At 43.0% G+C, this 16,449-nt stretch overlaps 2 protein-coding genes across 7 annotated transcripts in view; one reads left to right on the forward strand and one right to left on the reverse strand.

Annotated features, from left to right (window-relative positions):
- MROH8 (maestro heat like repeat family member 8) overlaps positions 1–2,809 on the reverse strand; it is a 59,838-nt gene extending 57,029 nt beyond the window's left edge. For all 5 annotated transcript variants that reach the window (XR_013554530.2, XR_013554529.2, XM_078444086.2 and 2 more), the window contains exon 1: positions 2,296–2,809. Coding sequence is in view for 3 of the 5 variants with exons in the window: in XM_078444086.2 (XP_078300212.2) it covers positions 2,296–2,582 (287 nt within the window). In the remaining 2 variants the exon portion in view is untranslated. The remainder of the gene's footprint in view (positions 1–2,295) is intronic.
- The window catches only part of RPN2 (ribophorin II), a 60,164-nt gene continuing 46,050 nt past the window's right edge, over positions 2,336–16,449 (forward strand). For both annotated transcript variants that reach the window (XM_078444087.2, XM_078444088.2), the window contains exons 1-2: positions 2,336–2,442; positions 6,779–6,972. In XM_078444087.2, the coding sequence (XP_078300213.1) occupies positions 2,430–2,442; positions 6,779–6,972 (207 nt within the window). In that variant the 5' untranslated portion in view covers positions 2,336–2,429. The remainder of the gene's footprint in view (positions 2,443–6,778; positions 6,973–16,449) is intronic.

The raw sequence follows: 16,449 nt of genomic DNA on the forward strand, positions 1-16,449 counted from the left end.
TATGGACAGACACACACACACACACACATAAATGTTGGGATACGTGTAGGAAAACTTATGGTATTTAAACTTTTATGTTGCCTGAATTTTTTTTTTTACATTGGCATGAATATAAGATGTTGACAAAGATGTGGAACGGGGCGGGGGGGGGGGGCACCTGAGTGGCTCAGTTGGCTAAGTGTCCAGATCTTGACTTTAGTTCAGGTCATGATCTCATGGTTTGTGAGATCAAGCCCCACGTCGGGCTCTGCTGATTGCACAGAACCTGCTTGGGATTCTCTCCCTCTCTTTCTTGCTCTCTCTCTCAAAATGAATAAACATTAAAAAAAAAAAAAAGATGTGGAGCACAGAACTCCTATAAATCAGAGTTGGTAGTGTATATTGGTACAACCATTTTGGAAATAATTTGGCATTATCTGGTAAAGCAAATGTGCCTTTACCATGATTGCAATAGATATAAACAACCATAAAAGCATACACAATGGTAAAATGTAGTAAAATAATAACGAAATGATGAGTTCGGTTTTCAATAGACTTTATTTCATTGTTAAGTTTGTATAATTTAATTTTTCTAAGTAGCTGTATTTAACAACCAATTTGAACACTTCTTGCTAAATTAAAAAAATTTTTTTTAATGTTTATTTATTTTTGAGACAGAGAGAGACAGAGCATGAATGGGGGAGGGGCAGAGAGAGAGGGAGACACAGAATCGGAAGCAGGCTCCAGGCTCTGAGCCATCAGCCCAGAGCCTGACGCGGGGCTCGAACTCATGAACCGTGAGATCGTGACCTGAGCTGAAGTCGGACGCTCAACCGACTGAGCCACCCAGGCGCCCCATTTCTTGCTAAATTTAATAAGTGAGTCTCGCAAGTCAGTATGAGATGGTTCCAGCACAACACTGGTTGTCTTATTATTGAGTTGGAAGATTTTTTTAGTATTTATTTATTTATTTTGAGAGAGAGGGAGAAAGCCTGAGCAGGGGAGGGACAGAGAGAGAAGGAGAGAAAGAATTCCAAGCAAGCTCTGCACTGTTAGCTTAGAGCCCCACACAGGGCTCGATCTCACCAACCACGAGATCAAGACCTGAATATAAATCAAAAGTCAGAGGCTTACCGACTGAGCCACTCAGGTGCTCCAGTAAGAGTTATATATATATATATATATATATATATATATATATATATATATTCTCTATCAGCACCATCCATTAGAAATTTCTGTGATATTGGAAATTTCTATAATTCTGTGCTGTCCAAAATGATATCCAGTGGCCACATGTGGCTACTGAGCACTTGAAATGTGACTAGCACAACTAAGTAACTTTTAATTTTAATTAATTTAAAGTCAAATTCAGATATTCACGTATAACTAGTATGTAAGTATCTATTTTATTTAATAGCACAGTAGCAGACAGAAAGACCTCACTCTTCCCTATTTGGGGTAATGACATTGGGGACACTAATATTTACCATATTGTGCAGCTTTTAGATGTTCTTAACAGTTAAAAGCACAGATTATGGAGTCAGAATGTCTGGGTTCAAATCTTTAGTTCCTTTCTCTAGAAAATGGGAATAACAGTACAAACCTCACAGAATGGTGATAAGGAGTAAATAAAGTACGGAGAATGCTCACTACACTCGGGCTATCCTGTAAACGCTCAATTATTACAATTAGTTATTATTGAGTTCTTAGATAAGACACTTTCATTTTTTTTATTATTATTACGGGATTCTTCTTATCTTAAAACAAACAAGCTGCTTTTGTCTCAGGAGTCACTTCTATTTTTGACCCTGTTACTTCTGTAAAATTGGGCTAATATGCTCAGAGTTATTTTGAGGGGTACTAAACGTCACCTATAGGTCAGTTACTAACGAGAGAAACAGTCTTTGGAGGAAACTGCCATAATTCCTTAAAGGAAAAAAAAAAATTAAAAGGAAAAGAAAAAGAAAACCTAAGCCCTCGAATATTACCTGCCCCTCCTCAAGGGACCCTACCCATTCCTTTAAAATTGGCCGGGCTGCAGAGAGAAGACTGAGTGACGGCGCGATCGGCCAATCAACGCGATTGGCCAATCAGAGGAGGCCCCGTTTCGGGCCCTCCCCACAGCCTCATCCAACCGCGTACCGGTAGCGCCCGGATCAAGACCGTTGCGAGGCGGCCGGTTCCAAATGGGCCAGGTTGCGGGGGGGAGGCGGGCCTATACAGAAGGACCGCGGCGCCCTTTGCGCGTGGGGACTGGAATTCAGGCCCCAGCTGCTGGGACTGGCCCGACCCAGCGGGACGGCAGGGACTGACCTGTGTCTAGATCCCATCCCAGCACGCGCAGACCGCCGCGAGTCCCTGGCGTCCCCTCCGGCGCGCTCTTGGCGCCACTTTCCCGAGCGGAAGTCAGCCTGCGGCTCGGGCCCTGGTGGGACCTGCTCGGAGAAATGGCGTCGCCGGGTGAGGCGTTGTGCATGGCTCGGCAACGGGGCCCCGCGGCCGGAACGCCTGGGCGAGTGGGCCGTATCCCGCGGGAGGCTAGTGCTCGCCACTCGGGAGCCGGCCAGGCGGGAGCCTCTTCCCCTGTGGGGAAGGGGCATGTGCTTGGGCTCTTTTTGGGGTCGAGTGTGTGACGGAGGGCTGTCTAGCTGGTGGGACTGCAGGCAAGCGGAGGTGGGGTGGGTGCGAGTGCGGCGTGGAGCTACGGGTGCCCCCGAGGCCCAACCGGGGGCCGCGGTTAACCCTAGGTCTGGCTTCACTCATTCATTTGACTCGCGGCGGCTCCCGGGCCGGCGGGGGGTGCCTGAGTGGAAGCTTTCGGCCAAATCGTTCTTCTTTGGACCGTGGTTTCCTTTTTAGTAAAAAGGAGGAAGGAAATCACTCACCTGAGAACTTAGGGTATACATTCTGAAGTTAGATTCTCCTGGTGCATGCTTGTAGCCTGCCAAGTGTTCGTTTTGTGTTCCAGCGCAAGTTCCTTAACCTCTCCGCACCTCAGTTTCTGATCTGTAAACTAGATCAGTCACATTATCCGCTGCATAAATTGCTGTATCAAAATAAGCTGATTCCCTTGCGTAGTTTAAAATAGTATATGGCACTAAGCAAGCATCAATAAAGTTAACTGCATTGCTAGTTATTGAGTGAGCACTGTGCGGAATGGAATCCTCATGTAGTCTCACCGCGGCGGCGTGGGGCATGTGTACTATTATTTACATTTGACAGATAGGAAGGCAGAATTTCAAAGAAGAGAAGTAACTTGCCCACGATAACAGTGAATAAGATACTGGGTCATTGTTCCAGTGTTTGAAAAGTTGAGGGTGATAGAGTGGTTAAAAACAAACTTTGGATTCAAAATGCCTGCAGTTTGATTCTCATTTGTTTTTTAGGGCAGGTAACTCCTTCTGAGTCTCAATTTCTTGGTCTGTAAACCACACTCATTTGCATGTTGTGAAGATTTAATGACTCAGTGCATGCCAAGTACTTAGCATATAGTATGGGCATATCCCACACATGTTTTCATAGTCATTTACTGGATCTTAATATATTAAGTACATGCATGTATACAAAGCACTGGAGATTCAGATTTTTCTTGCATTTTTCTATCCTTTAAAAGTTCTGGCTTTGACCTTGAATTCTAGCCAGACTCTGACTGCTTCTCACCTGTACTGTCACCCTGGCTGTGACCACCATTATCTTTTTACTTGGGTTATTACTAACTGGTGATCCTTTTTAGGTCCTTTCTCCTGCATAGTCTCAACACAGTTTTGTTTATTCTTGGCAATTGTGTCAAGATCCCATTAAATCCTGACAATTGTGTCAATGATCCCGTTAAAATGTAAATCAAATCACTCCTCAAAACTCTCTAGTGGCTCCCATCTCACTCATTAAAAGCCAGAGGCCCTACAAAGATGTTAAAGGCCCTTCAGATTTAACCTCTGCTGCCTTTATCACCGCTTCCATACTTTTCATCTTTTGCTTATGCCACTCTAGCTATACTTTCCTCTTTGCTAATATCCGAGAATATATACTGCTGATTCAGGGTCTTTGCACTTGCTTTTCTTCTTGGGATAGTTTCCCCAAAAATGTCTTTGTGACTTGCTCCTTCTTTTCCTTCAGGTCTATACACAGTAGTTTTATTTCTTAGTTAGACCTTCATAGACTCTCATATTAAAAATTGTAGTTCTTCTCAGTTATCTCTTCTGTGCTTTTTTATTCTCCATAATGATTGTCACCTAACGTGATAAGTAATGTTTCTTAGTTGTGTTGTGTGATATCCTTCTTTTCACCCTAGAATGTAGACTCCGTGAGGTCTTGTTTTGTTTTTTCTGTTTCCTGCTTTAATTGGTAGGCATCCAATAAATATTTTATTAATGAATGCATTATAGATTTCTTTCTAGTGTTTTTAAAAACATTTTTTTTTTAATGTTTATTTTTGAGAGAGAGAGAGACAGAGAGTGAACAGGGGAAGGCAGAGAGAGAGGGAGACACAATCCCAAGCAGGCTCCAGGCTCTGAGCTGTCAGCACAGAACCCAACACGGGGCTCGAAGCCACTAATGGCGAGATCATGATCTGATCCAAAGTCGGACGCTTAACTGACTGAGCCAGCCAGGCACCCCTTCTAATGTTTTCTTAAACTGTCTTTTTTTTTATTTTGAGAGGGAGAAAGAGGAAACGTGAGCAGGGGAGGGGCAGAGAGAGAAGGAAAGAATCCCAAAATGTAGGGCTCCATGTGGGGCTTTATCTCACAAAACATGAGGTCATGGCCTCAGCCAACATTGAGTCGGATGCTCATATGACTAAGTCTCCCAGGCACCTCTCTTTCTAGTGCTTTAAAAAGAACTTTCACATTTTTTAGATTATTTAACACATACACAAGGATTTAAATAGAACTAGCATTCATAGAAGAACGATTCTGAGTAGCACTAATGTAGGCATCATTTCTATAATATACTCCAAAAAATAATCATCTAACCTCTTTAGTTAGATTTGAGTTTGAGTGCAAGATCGGCTGCAGGCTACTCTCACTCTGAATTTTCTTATTTGTAAAATAGATATAATCACGCTTTTTAAAAAAAGTAATCTGTATGCCCAATGTGGGCATTGAACTCAACAACCTCGAGATCAAGTGTCACGTGCTCTACCAGTTGAGCCAGCCAGGCTCTCCCTGATAATGCCTTTCTTAAGGGATTATAGTTCAAAGTAAATTTGACACTATAGGCAGAGGTTTAGGACCATTTCTATTAGCCTCATGATTATAGTAGTGCTCCCGTATCTGCAGGGCATACTTTCCAGGAACCCCAGTGGATGCCTAAAACTGAACCCTATACATATGTGTTTTTTTCTATACATGCATACCTATGGTAAAGTTTAATTTATAGATCAGGCACAGTGCGAGATTAACAACAATAACTAATAGTAAAAGAACAGTTACAACAATACACTGTACTAAAGGCTATGTGAATGTGGTCTTCCCTCTCTTTCAAAATATCTTGTCCTGTACTCACCCTTCTTGATATAGATAACTACATGATAAAATGCCTGCGTGATGAGATGAAGTGAGGTGAATGACACAGGCATTGTGATGTAACGTTAGGCTACTGTTGACCTGACAGTCCTGGACCGTGTTTGAACATGGGTAACTGAAACCATGAAAAGTATGGATAAGGTGGTGGTGGTGAAGGATGGATATTGTACAATCGGGTGGCAGACAATTCAGGAAACAGCCCATAGAATGTACCATTCCTAACTGCTTCCTGTCTCCTGGAGCATAATAGACAAGGATTAACTTTTCTTTCCGTGTATTTAGCAAATACGAATCTAGTACTATGCCAAGTGATGTGTAATACTTGGAAATACGGGGATGTATCGGAGAAACTGTATCCTGGAGCTTACAGTTTAGCAGAGGAATCAGACATTACACTATTACTTATGGTTGTGAAAAAGACAACATGGAAGAAGTACCGGTTGCTACGCATTGATCTGGCAAACAATAGCGGTGCTAATAGAGGTAGCTAACATTTATGTAGTTCTTGCTGTAACAGTCACTACTCTAAGATCTTTCTATGTTAACTCAGGTAATCCTCATTACACCCCTAAGGTAGGTACTGTTACTCCCCACTTTACACTTGAGGAAACTAAGGCAAGGGTTGGCCACCTTGTAACTGCCACAGCCACACTGCTAATAAGTGGCAGAGCTAGAATTTAAACCTGGCCTCAGAGGTCACATTCTTTATAGTACTTTGTAGTGTGACTGTATAAGTCACTATAGTACGGGGGACCTAACCCAAGTACTGAGGGCTGTTGGGAGGCTTTTTAAGGAAGAGATACTTGAACTGAAATCTGAGAGTAAACATTAAGCAAAGTTGAAGTAAGGGAAAGCATGAAAAAGTGCTGGGTAGGGAAGAACATGACTCATTAGAAGAACAGAGGGAGCCAGAGAGCCACAGATGGAAGAGTGAGGGAAGAGATCCTGTGAGAGGCAGGCAAGGCCGTGGTGAGGGGTCAGGATTGGGCCTGTCCTAGCGGCATAGGAGTTACAAACGTGCTTGAAATGGAGTGGCATGATGGGTTCTGTGCTTCAGCTCACAGAGGCTGCCAGGAGGACTGCCCTTCAGATGGATGAAGGAGACAGTACCCACCACTTCCCTAGGACTTCTTTCCAGTTCAAACCTCCCAGTCCCCTCCCACTTCCTCTTATGATTTGGTTCCCAGACCTTGGTGTACGCCATCATTGGAACTGTACATAGAACTTTGGAATCGTTTGTGGAGTGTATTTAATAGTCCTTTCCCCCCAAGGTTCAAGCACTGTCTTCCTGTTGGCTCTGACAATCATAGCCAGCACCCAGGCTCTGACGCCCACTCACTACCTCACCAAGGCAGATGTGGAGAGACTGAAAGCCTCACTGGACCGCCCCTTCACAAGTTTGGAAACTGCTTTCTACTCCATCGTGGGACTCAGCAGCCTTGGTGCCCAGCTGCCAGATGTAAAGGTAAGGCTACTTTGGTCTCGGCCTCATCCCTTGACTGTGTTCCTTTTGTGTACTTCAGAACTAACGCTTGCTCATTTGAGGAAGACCAAGGCAAATCCAATGTAAAAAATACTTATTTCCACCTGCCAGATCTTTTTTTTTTTTTTTCTTAATGCCTAATGTATGTTTAGGACCATGCCAGGTGTTATAGTAGAATATAAAGAAGAGTGAGTCTTAGAAACTTGACATTTTACTTTAAACTTGACATTTTACCTCTAGAAACTGTTGCTATAGTTCTGAGTGAGACTGTACAAATACCACATGGACTTCTTAAGTGCCCTGTACGTGTGACTCATAAATAATAAAGGAATTCAAGATGAGAGCATTCATATTTATTAAACACTGACACTGTATCAGGCTGTTTTGATTTTTTGTTTTTTTTGGACCTTTGATGAGGAAAATGCATCATGACTAAAACTTTACCTGGTTTTAGGAACAGTCTTAAGTGAATGTACATTTTATTTATTACCGTAGCATGGATAGCTAGGGTAAAGGGGTTAAGGCCAGGTTTCTCATATAAGCCCTGTGTTATTAGTTTTCTGTGGCTGTATAACAAATGACTATAAATTTAGTTATTTAAAACAGTATTCATCTATTAGCTGATAATTCTGTAGTGAGAAGTCCAGGCAGGTTTGTATGTGCTCTCTACTTAGTGTCACAGAAGGTCAAAGTAAAGGTGTTGGCCAAGGCTGGGCTCTTATCTGGAGGCTCTGGGGAAGAATGTGCTTCAGTTTTCTTCAGGTGATTGACAGAATGCATGCAGTTCTGTGCAGTCTTAAGTCTAAGATCCCCATTTTCTTGTGGGCTGTCAGCCAAGGGCTGCTCTCTGTTCCTCAAGGCGACCCACATTACTTCTCATGTTGTCCCCTCCCCATTTAAGTCAGTAATGTCATGTTGAGGTCTTACTCTTCAAATCTCTCTGACCTCTTCTGCTACCAGTTGGAGAAAACTTTGCTTTTAAAGGCCTTTTTCATCTAATAACCGTTTCCATTTTCCCCTCCCCCAGTACCTTTTACTTGTAGAACAAGCCAGATCAACTCATCCTGGAGAAGTTTCCACATTCGGCCTTTGGTTGATAGCATCTTCATACAGTTTTTGAACATACCTCCTTATCTCTTGTATTCCTGTAAACTGATGGTTAGCTCTTGAGGCTTACTTGTATTCAGGTCAATTTTCTTGGCAAAAACATTTCATAGGTACTTCCTATGTGTACTTCCTATCAATGGGTGTGTAATATCTGGTTGTTTTAGTTATGATAAAGTTGGATCCGTGGATTCAGGTGTTGTCAGATTACCCTCTCTCTGTAAACAGTATCTAGTAGGGACTTGGTTTTGTAAAATCTCATCTGACAATATCTTTTAATTGGGAGTTTAGTCTATTTATATGTAGTGTAACTATATTGTTTAGTTTAAGCCTACCATCTTGTTTTTTGATTAGCTGTTTTTTTCCTCCTTCCTTCCTGTCTTAGATTGAATAATTTTTTATAATTTAAGTTTATTTATTTATTTTGAAAGAGAGAGAGCATGGGAAGGGCAGAGAGAGGGAGAGAAAGAGAATCCTAAGCAGTCTCTGCACCGTCAACATGGAGTCCGATGCAGGGCTCGAATGCACGAACCGTAAAATCATGACCTGAGCCAAAACGAAGAGTTGGATGCTTTACCGACTGAGCCACCCAGGTGCCCTGGATTGAATTAATTTTTGATTATTCCATTTTATCTCTTCTGTTGGCTTTTTAGCTCTACTTATTATTTTAGTATTTGCTCTAGAGATTGTAATGTGCGTTTGAACTTCATCAGTATACTTTGGATTACTATTTTGCTATGTCACGAATAACAAAAGAACCATATAACGAGACATTTCTATTTAAAATCCTGTCATTTGTGCTATCGTTTTCATACTATTTACTTTCTTTTAAGCATCACAGCCTTGTACTGTCTGTTGTCCAGTGTCTCAACTTCGTATATTTTTTTAGTTTTATCGTTATTGACGGCAGGAGGTAACTTCAATGCCTTTAATTCTGCCATGGCCAGAACTGGTAGTCCCGGTTAATGTTTTGCAATCCATGGCAGTTGTTATTCTTTTTTTTCTTTTTTCTTTTTTCTTTTTTGAAGTATAGTTGACCTACAATAACAGTTGTTATTCTTTCTGATGCCCAAAATGTCGCCTTTTAGCCAGTAGGCCAAAATGCCGTTCTATGTGCATTTTTTGCTTGTTTTTATGTGATCTAGTAGGAGAGTTTGTGATGTCTTAGGCTTACTTTTACATTTCCTGCCCCACACTAAAATCAGTAACTGCTGTTGATTTATTGAATGCCTCCTGTGTGCTGGGTACATTGGATATATTAGCTTGAGTTAATTGTGGTCAAAAATAGTAGCCTGTAATAGAGGAGGAAATGGAAGCTCAGAAACGTTAGGTAATTTGCCCGATGTCTGCCAGCCATCATCTGAATACTGTATGGCAGAAGTGTTGACAGACTATGGCCCCCAGAGTCAAATCCAGCTTGAAGCCTGCTTTTGTAAATAAAGCTTTATTGAAACGTAGCCATGCCCACTCTTGTAGCGGCTTTTGCACTTTAGCAGTAGAGTTGAGTAGTTACTAAAGAGACCGTCTGGCCTGAAAAGCCTAAAATATTTATTCTCTGGTCCTTTACAAACAGAAAGTTTGTTAATCCTGCTGTATGAGGTCCACACTCATTCAGGTTTCTTCCTGACAGCTAGCTCTTGTTTCCTGCCCAGTATTTCCTTCCTTAACATATGACTGTATTAAGGAAGCGATTTTTCCTTGTGATCATACTGTTATAAACCCTCAAGGTGAGTGTACTTCCTAGTAAAATTAGTTTTGCTCAAAAGAACGAGTGTAGGCATCGGTGCTGGTTAGCCCAAGTTTTTGATTCTGGCTCCACCTCTCTGTAAAATGGGAGTTATGATCCCTTCCTCACTGGATCATTATAAAGATAAAGTGAAATCCTATTAAGCCTAGTAAGTGTCTGGCCTACAAAAGGCCCTTCAGGTGGTAGTTATTATTATTATTATCATCATCGTCAATATTTTAAAAGTTTTGCTTCTATTTATAATTTGTTCAGGGGAGTTCAGACAATGCCTGGCACAGAGACTGCAATGTCCAGAGGGCTGCAGTCTGTAGAGGGCCTGGGGACGAGACAGAGCAGATTGGGAGACACAGAGTGAAGCAGTCTTGCCCTATAGAGGTTTTATATTGTGAGATATAGGAGACAAAATTGGAATATTAGGTTAATATTAAATTTTGGTGGATTTGAATGCAGGAAGAGCAGTTTCTGCTGGTCATTTTCAAGCTTGTATGGAACTGTAGGATTCAGTCCAGGGAGATCATGGAAGAATGAGCCACTTTCGTGTTAGCTAGAGCAGTGCCTTTTTATCTGTCTCATGATTTGGGGCTCCACATGGATTTAGGTTGAGCACATACTCCTAAAGGTGTTCTCTGATGATGTCCAGAGTTTGAGGGGACGTTGGTCAGGGCTGAAGATGCAGACTGAAGCCATCTGGATGGCTGCAGTGCAGTGTGATATGGGGTAATTGCATAACTGGGCCAGCTGTGGCTTTGTGTTTATGACACAGACTCTAAAGTCAGACTGCTTGGCTTCAAGTTCTTGACTTCAGAACTACATAGCTGAGTTAACTGTGCAGCTTACCAAACCTTTCAGAATCTGTTTTCTCCTCTGTGAGATGGAGGTAGTAATAGTCCACTCACCACTCATAGTCTGTTAGGGTAGTTAACATGGTGATGGCATGGAGTATGTACTAAGTATTAGCTCTCAGCTCTATTATGTAGTAGTAGTGGGCGATGGACATCGATTGACATTTTTCTCGACTGTCATCCCCATTGCTTGATGGCTAATCAACAGAGGGTGTTCGACACATGGTTGTTGAATGAATTGTAAACGTTAGCTTATTAGAAATGGAAGCTCTCAAATGTGCCTGTTAACCAGAAAATAAATGGGTTAATCACACTTTGTGCTTCAAGTCGCTTGTGGAAGGTGCTGCGGTGACTGTGTGATGTGCACGTCGTAAGCAATGGAAGGGAGCTGTGTGGAAGGTTCAAGCTAGCAAATTGCCTTCTTAGATGTGCGCACTAAATAAATCCACTGAGGACAGTGTCCCTTACTGCCACTTCCACGTGGTGATGTGCATCCTGCTCCATTGTTGTTGCTTTCAGCTGAGCAGAGAGAATGCCCTCAGCCCTGCTAGATGCATTGAACCGGCTGCTTTCACGGGTAGATCCTTAGGGGAGATTTTGGTTATTTTGTCATAAGAGATTTTCCCAGCAAAACTGAGAGGAATGGGGTTTAATAAGAACATGAGTAGAAGGCAGTTGTAGGAACAACAGAATGTGGAATGAGAGTTAGTTTTAGGTGTTAGGAAGAGTGAACAATTTCATTTTAATAATCAGGTTCTATATACGTATAATTAAAAGCCATACGCACATGAGGGTCACCTGGGAGGCTCAATTCGTTGAGTGTCTGACTTTGGCTCAGGTCATGATCTCATGGCTTGTGAGTTCAAGCCCTGCATCGGGCTCTCTGCTATGTGCACAGAGCCCACTTCAGATCCTCTGTTCCCCCCTCTCTCTGTCCTTTCCCTGCTCGTTCTCTCTCCCTCAAAATAAATAAATAAACTTAAAAAAATAAATAAAAATAATAAGCACATGAGAATGGTGGTTTTATAGATGTTACTGCTTAGCCTTCTTTAAGATTTAAGAATAATGAGAGTTGTTTTGTAGTCACTATAATGAAAACATGAAGTAAATAGGTTATATATTATGGCAAAACTTGCGACGTAGTGTTTGAATGACTAAAATCAGGAAACATTAGGCAGTGTTTACGGGTTGTCAGACAATCACACACTTTCCCTGTCTGTAAAAAGGCGAAAATGGTACCTATCTTATAGGGTTGTTATGGGGATTAAATGAGATGATTTGTATAAAGCGCTTAGCTTGGGGCGCCTGGGTGGTTTAGTTGGTTGAGTTCTGACTTCGGCTCACATCATGATTTCTTGGTTCGTGAGTTTGAGCCCCGCATCAGGCTCTCTGCTTGGGATCCTCTGTCTCACTGTCTCTGCCCCTTCCTCTCTCTCTCTCTCTCTCTCTCTCTCTCTCTCTCTCAAAAATAAACATTAAAAAAAAAAAGGAATAAAATGCTTAGCTCAGTGTCTGGTATGTGGCAAGTACATATGAAGGACAGGATGTTTGTACCATTCACCGAGTACTGAGTGCTTGTTGAGGGCCAGGTACTCAGCTGGTTGCTAGGGATAGCAGACAGACATTCCTTCAGGCAGTAATTATTTGTGGAGCATTTGCTATGTGCCAGGCATTATACTAAGTGCAGAAAAGATAACAGCTCGTTACCTAGTGAAGGACAGGTGCCACGATAGTGAGATCAGGTGCTGAGTACAAAAGGATGCATAGCATGTAGAAAGTCCCAGGCCCACGTGGTGTGTGGAGTTCAGCAGAGGGAGAAGCTCACTCACGCTGTCTGCTGAGAAAGCTCGCCATAAGCCCTAACCTTGTACAGGGGGGTTGCCATCTGTAGTGGCTGCTGCACGATTCATTTAGTCATTTAACAGATATTTAGTGAATTCGTGCCATGTGCTTGGCACTGGGGATTCAGTGTTGAACAGTGAAAGAAAGCTTCTGCCCTCTTGGAATGTATACTCTAATAATGGAGATAGACATTAGTCATATAAGCAAATGTATACATGAATATTTGTAACAACGGTAAGTTTTACAAAGGTGAGGTATATAGTGTTTATTTTTATTTTTTATTGAAAAAAATTTTTTTGAACGTCTATTTATTTCAAGAGAGACAGACAGCGCGCGAGTGGTGGAGGGGCAGAGAGAGGCAGACACGGAATCCAAAGCAGGTTCCAGGCTCCGAGCTGTCAGCACAGAGCCTGACATGGGGCTCAAACTCACGAACTGTGAGATTATGACCTGAGCTGAAGTTGAACGCTCAACTGACTGAGCCACCCAGGTGCCCCAAGAGATAAATACTATTTATAAATAGGGGACTTTGACCTGCTCCGGGAAGGCTTTCCCAAGGAAATCTCTGAACTTAAATCTCACTCTGTATCCCTCTAAATTACAGCTCCTTGAGGGCAGGGAGTCCTTGTCCATTTTATTTGTTGTACATCTCCAGTTCCTAGAATAGCAGCTGGCATGTGGTAGGCACTCAGTAACTGTTTATTAAATGAAGGAAGGTATGACTGATCTGAATTCTAAAGGGAGAAGAAGAGTTAACGGGGACAGGGGAGGGAACTTCAGGCAGAAGGAATGGCATGTGCAAGGGACCTGTGCAGGCAGGGAGCAGGTTACATTTGAGAGACTGACTGGAGGCCGCATGTTAAGCAGACAGTGGGAGAGAGAGGAGTGCAGCCAGAGAGAAAGGCTGGAGCTAAGTCTAAGTGCCTTGGCAGCCACAGGAAAATTTTTGCTTTTTCTCTAAAGAGCAGTTGATTTTAAGCAGCAAGTATCACGATCCATTTTCATTTTGGAAAGGTTTCTTTCCTGTTCTATAGAAGACAGACTTTGGCAGGGGAATATGGGGCAACACTGAATGCAGAAGGGGTGCAAAAGATAATACCCGGGGACGCCTGGGTGGCTTAGTCATTTGGGCATCTGGCTCTTGATTTCAGCTCAGGTCATGATCTCATGGTTTGTGGGATCGAGCCCTGCAATGAGCTCTGTGCTGCCAGCATGGAGACTGCTTGAGATTTCCTCTCTTCCTCTCTCTGTCTCTGTCCCTCCTCTGCATGCATGCGTGCTCTTTCTCTCAAAATAAATACACTTAAAAAAAAAAAAAAGTTAACACCTGGACTTCCAGCGTTTGCTGCACAGGTAGATGGTTGAGCTATTCTGTAAGACAGGAACATAGGTTTGTGCAGGCAAGTTCATGAATTTGGTCTTAAACCTGTTGAGTTTGAAATGCCTTTGAGTCATGTAAATGGCCATGGAGAGAAGTCTGGGTTGGGGGTAAAAATCTTGAGAATATCTGCATAAAAGTTCTGGATGAAGCAGTGGGCATGAGTGAGATTGCCTCGGGAGAGAGAGGATGGATGAGAAGTGGGCCTAGGAGTTGAAAAACTCCAGCGTTGAAAGGTCAGGTAGAAGAGGATGAAAGTAAGGAGCCCCTGTGAGAAGTAGGACGAGAGCCAGGAGAGTGCTGGAGAATCCTGGAAGTGAAGGGAGGCGAATGTTTCAGAATGAGGAAGTGATCAGTTCTGTCCAGTGCTGAGGGAGTGAGCACTGGAAAGTCTCTTTTGGCTTTTCCGACTTGGAAACTCACTGGTAGCGGAGAGAAGGTAGCAGCTGGGGGGAGAGAAGGATCAAGAAAAGTTTATTTAAAAAAAATGTTTATTTATTTTGAGAGAGAGAGAGAGAGAGAGAACCTGAGCTGGGGAGGGGCAGAGAGAGAATCCCAAGCAGGCTCTGCGCTAACAGGGTGGAGCCCAAGGAGGGGCTCAGTCCCCACGAACTGTGAAATCGAACTGTGAAATTGTGACCTGAGCCAGAATCAAGAGTTGGGCACTTAACCGACTGAGCCACCCAGGCGCCCCCAAGGAAAGTTTTTGTTTTTTTTTTTTTTAATTTTTTATTTTTGAGACAGAGACAGAGCATGAACAGGGGAGGGGCAGAGAGAGAGGGAGACACAGAATCGGAAGCAGGCTCCAGGCTCTGAGCCATCAGCCCAGAGCCCGATGCGGGGCTCGAACTCACGGACCGCAAGATCGTGATATGAGTTGAAGTCGGACGCTTAACCGACTGAGCCACCCAGGTGCCCCAAGGAAAGTTTATTTTAAAAGAAGTCTTGGTGACTTCTGGGTGACTCAGTCTGTTGAGCATCCGACTTTGGCTCAGGTCATGATCTCCAGTTTGTGGGTTTGAGCCCTGCATCGGGCTCTGCACTGGCGGTACTGAGCCGGCTTGGGTCTGTCTCTCTCTCCCCCTGCCCCACTTGCTCTCTCTCAAAGTAAATAAATAAACTTTAAAATAACATAAAGTAAAAGAAGTCTTGAATTTTGTTAATATGTCAGGTGTTACCAGTTGAGAGGGAGAAGTTTAGCTGACAAATTGAATGAGTGGGCTTCCAGATGGAGAGAACTGCTCACACTAATCTGGAGGCTTAAAAGTGCTTGTGTTTTGGGAGCAGTGAGTCGGTTGTCTGGGACAGCCAGAACAGAGGTGCGGGGGGAAGTGTGGTAAGAAGTATGTATGAAAAAGGTGAGCCCAAGGGGCGCCTTGGTGACTCAGTCAGTTAAGTGTCCAACTCTTGATTTCAGCCCAGGTCATAATCTCATGGTTCGTGAGTTCGAGTTCCACATCGGGCTCCATGTTGACAGTGCCGACAGTGTGGAGCCTGCTTGAGGTTCTCTCATTCCCTCTCTCTCTCCCTCCCCTGCTCATGCTCGCTCCCTCTCTCAAAATAAATAATATATACGTACATACACACATACATATATATGTGTGTATATATATGTATTATATACATATATGTATATGTATATATAATATATGTATATATATGTAATATATATGTATATATATGTAATATATATGTATATATATGTAATATATATTATGTATATACACATATATACATAATTTTTTTATTTTTTTTTTAATTTTTTTTTAATTTTTTTTTTTCAACGTTTTTTATTTATTTTTGGGACAGAGAGAGGACAGAGCATGAACGAGGGAGGGGCAGAGAGAGAGGGAGACACAGAATCGGAAACAGGCTCCAGGCTCCGAGCCATCAGCCCAGAGCCTGACGCGGGGCTCGAACTCACGGACTGCGAGATCGTGACCTGGCTGAAGTCGGACGCTTAACCGACTGCACCACCCAGGCGCCCCCATAATTTTTTGTTTTAAGAGGAAAAGGTGGGCCCCGTTACAAAGGACCTGGTGTGGGAGCTCTTGCCTTGGAATGCCTCTATATCACAACACGGTGATGAAGTCTGGCGAGATTACAGAGTGTGGTGTGAGAGGAGTTCAGAGTAGTTGGGAGATGTTAATGGTGAAAATAAGGGAGAGGTAAGGGCAGATGAGAGAGATTTAGCTATCTTTTCTTGGCTCCTGATTCTGTTCAGGGAGTTGTAGGGAAGAATGGGTAGAGAAAAGCACTGATGTTCTTTGCTCAGTAGGATGTTTAGATAATTGGGAGTATTAATATAGGGCATAGAAGGTTAGAGAGGAGCAGATAGGGAGTGGACACTTAGGGGACGATTTGCAGGCCTCACTTGGGAAAATGAATGTAGGATGAGGACAGCTCAAGTCAGAGTTACAAACCCTTGGAAGTGGCCAGCTGAAGCCTCAGCATTGGGTGGTCTTCCAAGAGTCCAGGGTGTGTTTCCAGAGGTCTTCTGGCACTTCTGCTGCTGCTGTTAAAACCTAGTACACATTGGGAGCTTA

The sequence above is a fragment of the Panthera onca genome, chromosome A3 (assembly GCF_046562875.1).
Source record: "Panthera onca isolate mPanOnc1 chromosome A3, mPanOnc1 haplotype 2, whole genome shotgun sequence".
NCBI classification, from domain to species: Eukaryota; Metazoa; Chordata; class Mammalia; order Carnivora; family Felidae; genus Panthera; species Panthera onca.